This window comes from Salvia miltiorrhiza, chromosome 3, assembly GCF_028751815.1.
Source record: "Salvia miltiorrhiza cultivar Shanhuang (shh) chromosome 3, IMPLAD_Smil_shh, whole genome shotgun sequence".
In the NCBI taxonomy this organism is placed as follows: domain Eukaryota; kingdom Viridiplantae; phylum Streptophyta; class Magnoliopsida; order Lamiales; family Lamiaceae; genus Salvia; species Salvia miltiorrhiza.
This window is the reverse complement of record NC_080389.1, coordinates 63,975,471-63,988,549: the sequence shown is the minus strand read 5'-3', so window position 1 is coordinate 63,988,549 and position 13,079 is coordinate 63,975,471. Positions and strand designations below refer to the sequence as shown.

Here is a 13,079-nt window from a genome sequence, read left to right as displayed (position 1 = left end):
TTTAATCAATATACAAATAATCGGGCCCTATGGCCCGGCCCCTATCTATCTAAATCATTTACAAAGAAGGCCCAATTCCAACTCAAAAAAAGAACAAGAGGCCCAATTCGTTTTTTTTTTTTTTTTTTTTTTTTTTTTCTTTTGAGGGAAATAGTTTAAAGCAGGATTCCGCGCGAATCTTCCAGAGCCTTCTTCACCCAAAGCCAAAATCACTACGAAATTCGATTTGTCTGTTGATTTTTTCTGCGCTGAGATACCGCAAACGATGTCGTACTTGCTGCCGCATCTTCACTCCGGATGGGCCGTCGATCAGGCGATTCTCGCGGAGGAGGAGCGCCTCGTCATCATCCGTTTCGGCCACGATTGGGACGATACCTGCATGCAGGTCTGATTTTATTTCATATTTTTCGCTCTCTATGATCTGAATTGTATTTTTCCCCGATTCGCCTGTTTTTTTTAAGTCAATTGGTATTGTTAATAGGAGTTTTTGAAATGGAGCTTGATTTTGTTGTTATTGTGTGTTTTTGCCTCTTTTGGGCAAATTTGAGCTGCATAAATGCTTGAATTAGGTCTTAATCAGAGCAATGCTTTGGATTGGAGTTGAGTTGTGGAATTTGAATGCTATGTTGTCGACGTTATGGTTGCTTCAGTATAAGCAATGTCGTATTTCTGTGATTTCGACTTCACTACCTATAGTTATTCGTCATAATCAGTTTCAGGTGGATGTTATAGATGCTCCATGTTACGGTTAGATTAGAAGCCTTATAATTTGAAATACATTTGTTGATCAAGAGTAATGCCATCATCCATGAATAGCATTTGAGCTGTGAGCTTCCATTTATGTTTTCCTCATCTGTGTAGGTAGTCTTGATCTTAAATAAATTAATGCTTTTCAAGTTATAATGAGTTTTAGTTCATTGCATCTGCTATCGCATTAGCTATCTGCTGCTACAAGAGCATGCTTCGTCTATGTTGGTGTATGCTAAATAGTGTTACATTTGTTATATTATTGCTCGAGTTGATCTAAAGCTCGCCAAAAATTTGTCCAAAACTAACCTAAAGTGTCGAAGTTCTCGCAATCTTAGCTAAGGTTTTATGTCATCAAAGAAGTTTGGTTGATAATTGGGACTATTCATCCTCGTGGTCTTTAGCTCGTTCGTCTATTTTACACTCCATTGTCATGATGCTATTAAAGATATTTCTGTGTCGACCCTCCATCCTCTGCTATATTGTGAACATTGTGCATCTCCAAGTTAAATTGCAATGATATATCTATATTCCTTGTTCTTGATGAATTGACTTTCTTACTAGTCTCTACACATAAGGATTCGATAAACCTCTGGTTTACGAAGTTGACTCGTTGAAGAGCCAAAGCAACAAAAGTCCACAAATAGCAGTCGCATCTGGTTTGTTATTTTTTTGTTCTTTTATTTTCACTATGAAGTTAAATTTTCTATCAATTTGATCTTTCTTGACAACCAAAAGTGTGGATTAGCTAGAATAGTTCTGTTCAATATCATGCCTGCTGTATCTGACTATTGGCTCTTACAAATTACTACGACGATGCCTGCTTTTCCCCGTTATAAATTTATAATATATCCAACATATGTGTAACTAGATTTATGTTACTTCTTTTCTAAGTTCGTTTTGTTGCATAACTTCTATCAGATACTGTTAGAAATCACCTATGGTCTCTGTATGGTCACAAAAAAAAAACCTCTCGGCCCGTTTTCTCTCTGGCTTCTCAGCTCGACCACGTATCTTATTTCGTGCAACAGTTGTCTAGCATCTCACTTGTTGTTGACATGTAATAATCTTCAGATGGATGAGGTGCTGGCTTCGGTTGCTGAAACGATCAAGAACTTTGCCGTCATATACCTGGTGGATATCACAGAAGTGCCCGATTTCAACACAATGTACGAGCTGTACGACCCTTCGACTGTCATGTTCTTCTTCAGGAACAAGCACATTATGATCGATCTCGGCACTGGAAACAACAACAAGATCAACTGGGCGATGAAGGATAAGCAGGAATTCGTCGACATCGTTGAGACGGTGTATCGTGGTGCCAGAAAGGGACGCGGTCTTGTCATCGCCCCCAAAGATTACTCCACAAAGTATCGTTACTAAACTATTTTTGTACCCTATAGTTTATGGGTGTGATTGTTGTTCTTTGAACTGACATCATTGTTGGTGACGGCTACCGATTTTAAAACTGCGTCGTTGGATCTTGATTTCACTCGAGGCCTCTGGGTCACGTAGATGTTACATCTGATGAAATATACGAGTGAAATGTCCGTCACTACGGAGCATTTGGTGTAATTCGTTAAAATGTAGCACGAATTGAGTCGAATGCGATTTATTCAGATAATTAGTATGTATTTTATATGTCTTCGAATAAGTGTCTTATTTCATAGTGTAATTCTTTACAAAAATAATGCTGAATTTTCATATTTTATTTTTTTTGAGAAAGAATTTTCAGTTTTTCTGTTGTATAGTAGTACTACTACACATCCCTTAATTGTAGCCTTTTCTTTTTAGCAACATTATTAGCTTAAATGTTAAATTATTTATCTAGTCTTAAAAGTATCTTGAATTTTCAATAATATTAGTAATAAAAATGTCCTTATTAATATTTTTGTCAAATTAAAAACATTTGTGAGGATATTTTATTATTTTTGATTCAATGCCAATTATTTAGGCCTGTTTATTAACATTATTGAAAATTTAAAATATTTTTGAATCTAATCTTGATTCATTTGTGAGAGTTTACACACTCGTTTAATAATTTCCATAAAAGAATAGATTAAAAAAGTTAAATAATCTCTCTCTCAAAAAAAAAAAAAAAATTAAATGATAAACCTAATCCAAATTCCAAAGCCCAGTTTCTCATGGCGGAGAACCCAAGTTCAATGGGCCTGTCGAAACCCTTATAAAGGGATTCCCTTCTCCCTTTTTTCTCGCTCTTCATCAGTCATCACTTTCACTTCTCTTCAATTCTAGTAACTGCTAAACCCTAGCCCTACGCCGGATCTCTCGCTTTTTCTCTCTACCTTTTTCTGCTTCATTTCCTTTCCGTAGATCGTTAATGGCGAGCACAACGGAGCCGACAGCTCTGAAGAGAGAAGAAGAGGAGGAGGACGATTCGAAGCCATCGGCTGAAGATGAGGATACCGGAGCTCAGGTTGCTCCGATCGTTAAACTCCAGGAAGTTGCCGTTACAACGGGCGAAGAGAATGAAGATGTTCTCCTCGATTTGTGAGTAGTCTGATTCTAGATTTGAGTTCCGAGTATTTTTAGTGGAATTGTGATTCGAGTTGGAAGCTGATTGGTGTAGTTTTTTTTTCTGTGTTATTAACTGGCTAAATTTAGATGCGAGTAATCTGATTCAAAATTTAGATTGAAGTAGAATGTTGTCGCGTTTAGGTGATTTGGTATTTGGTTGATTCTGCCGATGTAGGTGTTATGCTATGCTTTTGATGATAGTGATGTATGATCTTAGTAGTGTGACTGTAGATTCAGAATGAAGTGAATTGCTTCTATCCAGTGAAACTCTAATGAAGAAGTGGTAAATGTTTTAATTCATTTACTAAAAGGTGTTTTGCGTTTCAATTGATGCATTTGATATTTTGATATAGGATTTGGATGAATCTGTGCAATTGTTGTGATGCAGCTGAAATTTCAACTAAATTTTTGTTTCTGATGAATGCTCTGTTTTCGTGTGCTCAATTGAATTGCTACAGTGGAAAGTGTTTGTGGAAATACCGTTTGTATTCTTCAGTTAGCATTATTTGATATTGAACTGTTCATTTTTCGGTAGGAAAGCAAAGTTGTATAGATTTGACAAGGACGGTAACCAATGGAAAGAGAGGGGAGTTGGAATGGTGAAGCTACTCAAGCACAAGGATACTGGCAAAATTAGGCTTGTTATGAGGCAGAGCAAGACGCTCAAGATCTGTGCCAACCATCTCGGTTAGCAAATCACTTTCTCTTATATTCATGAATTTGCATTTCAAGTTTAGTTGTGATTATGTTTTTTATGCAACTTTTTTTAATAAAAAAGGATACAAGTTAAATAACATAGGTGTGCGTATCTACGTGTTTGTCTTTTTTAGTGAAAGATTCATGAAGGCATATGCCTGAAATTTACCTTTTCTTTTCCAATTGCAGTGCATCCCACAATGTCGGTACATTTAGTTGCATGCCTATGTGATTATGTTTTTTTATGTAACTGTTCTTTTTTTATAAAAAAGGATACAATATAATTAGTATAGTGTGTGATTCTACTTGTTGTACTTTTTTAGTGAAAGATTCGTGAAGGCCTTATGCCTGAAATTTACCTTTTCCTATTCAATTGTAGTGCTTCCCACAATGTCGTTACAAGAGCATCATGGGAACGAAAAGTCCTGTGTGTGGCATGCTGCCGATTTTACAGATGGAGAGCTAAAGGAGGAGACATTCTGTATCCGTTTTGCCTCGGTGGAGAGTAAGTTGTTTTCCCCTCTTTGTCTAGTATGCATATTACAATATTGATCTTTGTATGATGTTATTGCTAACGAACTCATGCTAGTAGATGAATGTATTGTAATTTGGAATACATTTGTTTGATTCATGCTTTTAGTAATAATATATCTCATTGGCATTTTGGTTCGTGTGATTTGTTGTTACACTGTTTTGTTATGCATAACTAAACTATTAGTTAAAATTGCTTTGCATATAAAGTTATAAAATATGCCATCCCCATTAATGTGGTTATAAGTCGAACAACGTGCAATGCTATATGGTGACTTCAAATGTTTTTTTGTGGAGACGTCGTCCAGTTTTATGTGTTTTACTTCTAGAATGACTTGCTCTATTCTCGTAGTCTCATTAGGATTAGCTAAAACTAAAAGCAGTTAAGCCGACATTATCTCTATACAATTTCCTAACCCCTCAGTGCTAGCAAATTCTGATATGGATTTGTTTTTGTCTCTTTGTTCAGACTGCAAATCTTTCAAAGACAAGATCGAAGAAATCACTGAATCTCTGGCGAATGACGGTGGAGAAAGTGCAGAAGCTGATGCTGCAGCCAATCTCATTGAAAAATTGAGCGTCGAAGAAAAGGGCAAAGAGGAGAAATCAGAGGCCAAAGAAGAGCCTACGCTCAAGGAAGAGAAAAAGGACGAGACCGAGAATCAGGAAAAATCTGGCGACGACAAGTAGGGTTTTCTCATCCGGGAAGGGTCGGGTGAGACACGGGTAAATCCAAGTGAGAAAAATCCTGAGACTAGTAGAATGAGTTGTGCATTTGGTTATGTTGGTTGGTTTGTTTGCTGGTGTCAATTGATGTGTGTTTATAGATTTTAAGTGTGCGGCTTTTTACCCTTATGTTGTCGTCTTTGTTGGTATATCGGTTGTGTATTGCTAAACTTTTACAGGGTGCATTTACCATCGCTGCCTATATTTTAATCATGGCCGTTGATTATTGAGGTCTTCTGTTTGCTTCATATGCCCCTCCTCTCCATCAGATTCTTATTTTTAAAATTAATCAGAATTCGTATCTAAATTTAGGCGGACTTGCAATTTCACCTTGACGGATAACACGAGTCCTAATTATTACTTTTTCTGTTTTTTATGTGTATCAAAGAAAAAAGGAAATTTTTATAGTTGTAATTTTATTAACTATCATGATAATTGCATGTATAATTAATTACAACAATTTCAAAAATATGAAACAAGATATGAGAGGAATGTAATAATTATAAAATAGGACACTTACTTTGTTAAATAAAAAAATATTAAAATAGGACACTTAATAATATACTCCTTTATTTCTATGAAAATTTATACTCCTTTGTCCCACAATTTATGGCACACCATCTGTAATATATCATTTTGATTAATCTCACTATTTTAATCCATTTTCATAAATGATATTCCCTCCGTCCAACTAAAAATGACTCATTTCTTATGGGCACCGAAATTAAATAAAATATGTAAATTGAATAAAAGCGATATAACCCACAACTTTTCAAGAGTTAAATATTACTCCCATCTTTCATGTAAATGAGCTAAATGAAGGGAGTAATAATTGACTCTTGAAAAAGTATGGACTCACCACTTTTTTTATCCACAAATAGTGGGAATACAAGTTTGAAGAAACAAACTTGGTGAAAATGATGCCTTCCACGAAATACGCCACCTGATGTAGACAGAAATACTTGAAGAATAATTTCACAAAACCAAAAAACAAGAGTAATTGTTGGTTTGGGTGGCATGAAAAAAACAAAGTGTGTAGTGAAGCAGTAGTAGTGGTGGGGGCAACCATCCATCCATAAAAATTAAGACAAGGACGCTGCCACAAGAGAAAGCAAGTTTCCCTTGCCAACCTGGGCAATCCCCGCACAAACTACCCTCAATTTTTCCCTACCACACACTCCCCCTAATAATTAACCCACCCCCCCATCTAAATAATGTTAGTCAAGACACACTGTACAATTGAGTGACGACTGAATCGAGGCGAGGCGGGAGAAACATCTGTTACCGTCTAGTTTATGGAGACATCACGTCGTCCACTGATGTGATCATTTGTACGTCCGAGTCCATGGGCGTCGCTCTCATGATGCCGCCACCCACAGCGTCACCTATCACATGGAGTTGAGTGTATTAAGACACAGCGCAGCATGCTACCAACTAAGGGGGCGTTTGGTTTGTGGATGGGGGATAAGATAAAGATTAATAAGATTGAGGATGATTAAATGATCGACCCAACTTTAAGGTGATCCAATTACATGATCAAGGGTCAAACCAAAGGCATCCTAAATGTACAGGGAGCATGGCTTACCAAATATGGAATCGATAGATGGTCGTCTTGGTGACGCACTCCTGGTATGATCTGCAGTTCAAAAACCGTATGTACAGATGGTTATATATGCGAGGATCAAGTTATATATAAAGATAGCTCCAAATGGGGTTGTGTCTATTATGTATCGAAATTAGAATTTTATTATAGGTATAGCTCAATTCTCAAGTGGGAGGGAGACCTCTAAAATCCATTAGCTTAGAAGGTATGTAATTATACGCTAAACGGAACTATCTACGAGAACTCAAGGAACTCAGAGAAAATGCTAATCTGTACCTGATGAATAACGCAGTGCCTTGACAGCATCAAAATTCTTGTAAGTATAGCCCACGAAACTCAAATCCTTTGGAGTAAGATGCAGCTGCTCGATTAGACAAGAGGGTCAAGTTATTCACCCTAGTCATTATCAAGCTTTTTAGGATAAATATTACATAAATGACAACTATCCTGCCATGACTGCAATGAGAGTCAGTTGCCACTTGGCTGAAGTGGCAACCGACTCTGATTGCAAACTATCGGGGAGAAACTGGCAACTGCTAGATTAAATATGCATAAAGAGCAAGAAAAACCTTTCGTGAGGGTCCTGATCCAGAGCTTGCTTGTTTTGGAGGATCCAACTGTTGGAGAGAAACATGCATGCATCAATTGGTCAATTCGAAAGAAAAGTTGAGTAGCACAAAATATTTGTTCATATAATTCTTAAAGAAGACTGGATCATTCCAGCTTTTGATTTAGAGATGTCTTAAACTATGAGATCCTATGGGATTGCTAGTGCTAGTGCTAGTGTGTGTGGTGGGGGTGGGGGGGGGGGCAATAATTCTGAAGCATAGAACAAGAAGAAAAAAAAACATAAGAAAAATTTAAGGTAAAAAAAGGAAAGGATTATTTATCTAAAGTCCAAAGCAAAATCTAAGTAAGAATTTCACCAAACTAGTGACTTCTGAGATAACTAGAGAACCAATACTTAATATCTCTAGATAAAGTAGGCATCGATGGCAATAATTAAAGTGAAAAATAAAGCAACGAGACTAGAGTGTACTTCATCAAACTTCATAAAGTTCTGAGTATCCAGCTCTCCATTAACCTCCGGTTTGAAGGCTGCTTCCATTTCATACAGTTTATCCCATTCAACATCCATAAACCAGGGGTGGGCCTGTAAATATTCATTTAAAAAATTTAAGATACATACGCTTGTATGTAGAGAAAGAGATGCCAATATAACATTTATATCACTAGCTAAATTCAATCTTTATGAACTCGTACCTTTATCTGGGTAGCCCCTCCAGTTCCAAGCCTGTGTTCCACATCACAGAGTAACCTACATATGAGATCTTTGGCCTCGAGACTCAATTTGGTGTCTTCAGGAAATTTCAGGTGATTTCTCCAATGAACAATCTGCCGAATTGTTCCTCAAAGCTTATCAGATCAGAATTGGTTCAAAAGTAATTCCACTTTGTAAAGGAATGTTTTGCGTGTGATCATTTCAAACTTTAGCAAAATGCATGAAGGCTATTCGTGTTTGATCTCCAGTTCATACTAATGTCAACACACTGAAAAGTGGGATTATGCATATTGGTCTTACGAAATGTTTGTTACGGGTAAATGGTAATTGGTGCCTAGCAAATTAGGAAGTGATAAAATTAGCTAATCCGTGCAAATTCAGCTTTCCGTAACATCACTATGAATCCCCACGGTCCAGTTTTAACGCATTGCAAGATATATACATAATATAATTAGAAGCAGATAAAAAGTTCGATGAAAAATACAGATTGTTATACATCATATGTGAAGGATATACCTTTCTGCAAGTGGTCATAGGATCATCAGCATAAAAAGGGGGATAGCCAACAAGCATTTCATACATGATTGCCCCTAGCGACCACCTACATAAATATATGATCATTAAGGTGACGAGCAATAAAAATTACCACAAATTTCACTACTATGGCATCTAAATATGCAAGTAATGGAACATGAACATAGTTCTGAATCCCAGAGTTACTGCATAGATATGATTTTTTATAGAAGCATTAAAATTGCACATTGGCTCTAGTAGAGTAATCTCATTCCATTTAGATTTAGTCATTAAAGTACATAGCAAGATTCGAGCTGAACTAATGAAGAGAATGTATATATAAATTAAATTTTCACATTACCATAAGCCAAATACATAAGTTGCAGAGTAACTTATTTCTAAGGTGAAAGAAAAGGCGTCAACTGACCAGTCACACTCCATGCCATATCCCTTTTTCAGTAACACTTCTGGAGCAATATAGTCCGGCGTACCAACAGTAGAAAATGCCTTGACATAGAGAAATGCATATGATTAACTCATACTTTGGAAATCAATGGAACACAAATTATTAGCTAAGATACAACTCAACAAGCGACCAGAAGACGTTCCTTATAAAGAAAGAAGAACCATATGCAGCAAGGTAAGCTATTATGAGAAACTACTTAGAGCTACAAGGCATAATGCAGAATTAAATTTCCCATTTAACTAAAAAAGAAAAACAGTGCCGTTGCACCAGCTATAACACAAAAGTCATGATGTCCATAACAAAGGACGGTTGCAATTTAAGCAATTCGAGATAGTAAATTTAAGGTCAGACTCAGGTGAATCCAATCCAGTCATGGTTGAGCAAGATGCAGCAAGCCAGGTGACCTTAATCCTGAAAATTTGAGGATACATAACGGACAAGACCCTAATCTAAAGTTCTAGGAAAAGTAAAAAACTCTGATTTGTAATGATTCCTTACCAACTTTCTTCTATTCATCTGCCAATGCTGGAGTTGTTCTTGAGGACTTCTCCAGTTACTACCATTCGTAGCATCGGGAAAGCGTCTATCGATATCCATTGGTTCCTTTATGTTTTCATCATCCATAGCCTCATTTTCATTTACAGTAGACAAAGTTCTACAATCAAGTGGCTTGCAAAGGCCAAAATCTGACAGCTTCATGTGACCGCTCTTGTCAAGAAGAAGGTTGTCTGGTTTGATGTCCCTAAAGATAAATTTTAGTGAGAAAAAAGGTAAATCACATGAACTAATTATTGAAATACTCAATAGTCAATACCGACTCATTCTCCAGAAAGATTGACGTGAACTCTTAATTACTCAATGTTAGATCATACCCACCTATGAATATAATTGTGCTTGTGAATGGACTCAATGGCCAGTACACTTTGAGCTATGTAAAATTTAGCCACATTTTCAGAAAGTGTGTCTTCTCTCATCAGAAGAGTCATCATGTCACCACCAGGGAGATATTCCATGATAAGATACAAATATTCAGCATCTTGAAAGGAGTAATACAGTTTAACAATGCAGTGGCTGGCCACTTCTGCCAATAGGTTTCTCTCTGCTCTAACATGTTCCACCTATAAAGCAGAATATTTGCCAATGTATTAGGCCGGTTCTCAAGAAGATCTTCCAAGGACTTATAGAGACGATAGTTAAGAATTACAAGGATGTGGGCCCAAAGACCAAAACAAAAGAAGGGAAAAAAAAAAGGCTTCCACTTATGCAAATGTTAAAGACTTGGTCGGAATCTCGTCACTTGTTGACATAGGGTAAAAGTCTATTGTGGACAATTAAAAAATAAAACAAAGTTCTGCATCTTTTACTAATATACTACCTGTCCCCTGGAAACCATTTCAGATTTCTTCAACTTTTTCATGGCATATATATTGCCAGATTTCTTTTCCCTACATAATCGGACCTGCAGTTCCAAATTTTTATCAGAAGCTGTAAAACAACTAAAAGAATACAGTTATACATTAATTATAACTATTAGTTACTCAATAAAGCTTAATTAGGAAGTCTATAAAAAAAATATTTGAAAGGCACAATTGAAATTATATATGTAAATATTTCACATTCAAATTCATTTCTATTATTTGAAATATATTAAAAGAAAATACTAAATAGATAGAAGGAACATATGCAAAATTTCCAACCTCACCAAATGCTCCACGACCTATGATCGTTAGAAGTTCAAAATCATCTACACATATCTTGTTCCTTCTCAGTCGCATATATTCTGTTTCCTTTCGCTCTAAATCTTTAATTAGATTGATTTGTTCCTCTTTGGGCACATCTGAAGTCGCCAACTTCCTTTCCAATATCCATCTCCTAGAATAGAAGTATGAATATCAAAGGTTCTAAAATTTTGCTAAATCTCCATAACATAAACTTTAAAAGACGGAACTGGTTGAGCAATTCAAAAGGCAAAATGCGGAGCAACAAATATAAAATCTCTATAACAGCAAATTTGAAAGAATGGATGATAGAACTGGTATTGTGAACTTTGTCTACGACTCTACAATCACATAAATTGCATACCAGAATTATGTTGCCGTTAACATATTAATTAAGACTTGCACATACTGAATTACACTTTTAAACTTATCTGTCTTCAGCCAAAGAGGGAAATACTAGGCAAACTTTCATTCAAAAATGTGAACATAACAACTTGAGAATTGAAACTCATTGGCAACTTTTCCGTTTCCCACCATGCACCAAAAAAAGTATCGCCAGCTATTTCCTTCTGTGTTTTACCATTAAACATAAGCACTCTTTGCAAGAGACAGAGTATATCATCCTCCTGTTTTAATACTCGACGAGTAAATTACCTAAAACTAACCGCCACAAGTCATGTCCCGACAAAAATCTCTACCGACTAGGCTGAGCATCTTGAACTAACCTACCGGTATTTAACTCTCAATTTATTGATTGTAGGCTTTGAAATCAATGCCAAAAGTTCCAGACCTACTCTCCATATTCAGAAAAGAGCATCAGAGCTGAAAATCACGAAGATTCAGCTATAAAACTAAAACAAAAACAGTGAGTATATAAATTCACTCCGAGCTGATTTTTCCTGTCCCGAGTTCCACAGGCTTGAACTCGAGATATATATACATGCATGGAAATCGAATTACCGCTTAACAACCTTCATACACATTATAAATCTCAGCAACTTAACCGCTGCAATCTCAAATTAACCACTCAAATTCAACTTACGTCTACAATACGCTAGAAGCAGAATCGTTTTACTTCAAACAAAATTTTCACCAAGGGAAGCCTCAGATCACTATCACTCGATTACATCCAACCAACCAAAATTCTAATTCATTTTACAACCTAAAATCCACAAGTTAAAAAAACTCAACAAAAAACTACAGAAATAAATCAGCTAATCAACGCAGTAGATCTCGTAAACAATCTCGAATTGCAGCAGGAAACAAGTAATTGAACACTAGTTTAGAGCATTTTCAAGTCAAAACAAAACTTCGCCACATAGCATACAAGCTCAAAGCTCGCTACTCGTACACGCGCGCACGAGCGCGCTACACACACACACGCACGCACGCACACGCACCTTTCCTTCCTTTCCTGTATGCTTTTCATCTGATTTCTGTAGTGATTCTCGATGAACTGTTTGGCAGCAGCGACTTTCTCCAGTGTCAGACTTGAACCTAGAACTTCCTCTTCCCCATTCGTATTGCCTTCCTCTTCATCCATTCTAGCTTCCTCTCTCTCTCTCTGTGTGTAAATTTCCGCTAAATTTTTGTTTCCTCTCTCTCTCTCTCGCTCTAAATATGGGCACACATATATATGTGTGTGAGCTTATATATACTGATGTGTGTGTATTTATTGCAGGAACGAGAAAAGGGCAAAGCTGAGTGTCGTTTTACCTCATCAGCGTATTTTGGTCATGATCCCCTACTTTCCATCCTTTTAATGTTCGTGCACCGCGTTGCTGAAAGTGATTGTACCTTGAGACTTGTACCTTGAAATCTTTAGCAAGATTGAAGTAGAATGTGGTTAATTACATTTTTTTTTGTAAAAAAGTATAATAATGTATTTTTTTATATAAAAAAAATAAGGAATTTGAAAAAAAAAATAACTTCTTATAAAAGTTAAATTCGAATATTATATTCATCTATCAACATGATGTATTTATCGTAGATTTTCGCAATCAAATGATTAAAAATGATTCTCAATTCTCATTTTATATAAGAGATGTCATTTAAATCTCTTCCGATTGAAATAAAAGCAGCTAAAACTATATATTTTTAAAAATCTTTATTACTAAAAATTGATTGATTGGTCACCAATATTTCGAGCTCATTAATATTGAACATTTACAAAATTTTGTTGCTTGTGAAAGAACTAGATTGGTTAGTAGATTTGATTCACTACTTGTTTTTGAACTCCACCCATTGTAATGGATCTCT

General features: G+C 36.2%; 3 protein-coding genes across 4 annotated transcripts; 2 read left to right on the top strand and 1 right to left on the bottom strand.

The window, feature by feature from the left end:
* Positions 1-139: 139 nt before the first annotated feature.
* LOC131015466 (thioredoxin-like protein YLS8) lies at positions 140-2,463 on the top strand. Of its 2 annotated transcripts, XM_057943888.1 has the most exons (3): positions 340-385; positions 1,312-1,406; positions 1,822-2,463. In XM_057943888.1, the coding sequence occupies exon 3, from the start codon at positions 1,822-1,824 to the stop codon at positions 2,128-2,130; it is 309 nt and encodes a 102-aa protein (XP_057799871.1). In that variant the 5' UTR covers positions 340-385; positions 1,312-1,406; the 3' UTR covers positions 2,131-2,463. The 2 variants fall into 2 exon arrangements, with proteins under 2 accessions (XP_057799869.1, XP_057799871.1); XM_057943886.1 differs by lacking the exon at positions 1,312-1,406 and having other exon boundaries at positions 140-385.
* A 397-nt stretch (positions 2,464-2,860) lies between these two features.
* On the top strand, positions 2,861-5,486 carry LOC131015443 (ran-binding protein 1 homolog c-like). The gene is made up of 4 exons (XM_057943852.1): positions 2,861-3,258; positions 3,821-3,972; positions 4,361-4,486; positions 4,982-5,486. Exons 1-4 carry the CDS (start codon positions 3,089-3,091, stop codon positions 5,200-5,202), a joined length of 669 nt encoding a protein of 222 aa, XP_057799835.1. The 5' UTR covers positions 2,861-3,088; the 3' UTR covers positions 5,203-5,486.
* A 701-nt stretch (positions 5,487-6,187) lies between these two features.
* On the bottom strand, positions 6,188-12,500 carry LOC131015366 (uncharacterized). The gene is made up of 13 exons (XM_057943743.1): positions 12,221-12,500; positions 10,800-10,974; positions 10,478-10,561; positions 9,979-10,220; positions 9,601-9,844; positions 9,064-9,143; positions 8,640-8,724; positions 8,105-8,236; positions 7,881-7,994; positions 7,411-7,458; positions 7,118-7,202; positions 6,824-6,874; positions 6,188-6,623 (listed from the first exon to the last, which is right to left on the bottom strand). Exons 1-13 carry the CDS (start codon positions 12,361-12,363, stop codon positions 6,532-6,534), a joined length of 1,575 nt encoding a protein of 524 aa, XP_057799726.1. The 5' UTR covers positions 12,364-12,500; the 3' UTR covers positions 6,188-6,531.
* Between the last annotated feature and the right edge of the window lie 579 nt (positions 12,501-13,079).

Excerpts from the sequence above, each read along its gene's own strand:
- LOC131015466 (XM_057943886.1), top strand. The coding sequence starts at position 266 with ATGTCGTACTTGCTGCCGCATCTTCACTCCGGATGGGCCGTCGATCAG. Across the intron at positions 386-1,821 it reads GGGACGATACCTGCATGCAG|ATGGATGAGGTGCTGGCTTC; the intron begins GTCTGATTTTAT and ends AATAATCTTCAG.
- LOC131015443 (XM_057943852.1), top strand. The coding sequence starts at position 3,089 with ATGGCGAGCACAACGGAGCCGACAGCTCTGAAGAGAGAAGAAGAGGAG. Across the intron at positions 3,259-3,820 it reads GAAGATGTTCTCCTCGATTT|GAAAGCAAAGTTGTATAGAT; the intron begins GTGAGTAGTCTG and ends ATTTTTCGGTAG. Across the intron at positions 4,487-4,981 it reads CCGTTTTGCCTCGGTGGAGA|ACTGCAAATCTTTCAAAGAC; the intron begins GTAAGTTGTTTT and ends CTCTTTGTTCAG.
- LOC131015366 (XM_057943743.1), bottom strand. The coding sequence starts at position 12,363 with ATGGATGAAGAGGAAGGCAATACGAATGGGGAAGAGGAAGTTCTAGGT. Across the intron at positions 10,221-10,477 it reads AAATGGTTTCCAGGGGACAG|GTGGAACATGTTAGAGCAGA; the intron begins GTAGTATATTAG and ends TCTGCTTTATAG. Across the intron at positions 6,875-7,117 it reads GGCACTGCGTTATTCATCAG|ATCATACCAGGAGTGCGTCA; the intron begins GTACAGATTAGC and ends TTTGAACTGCAG.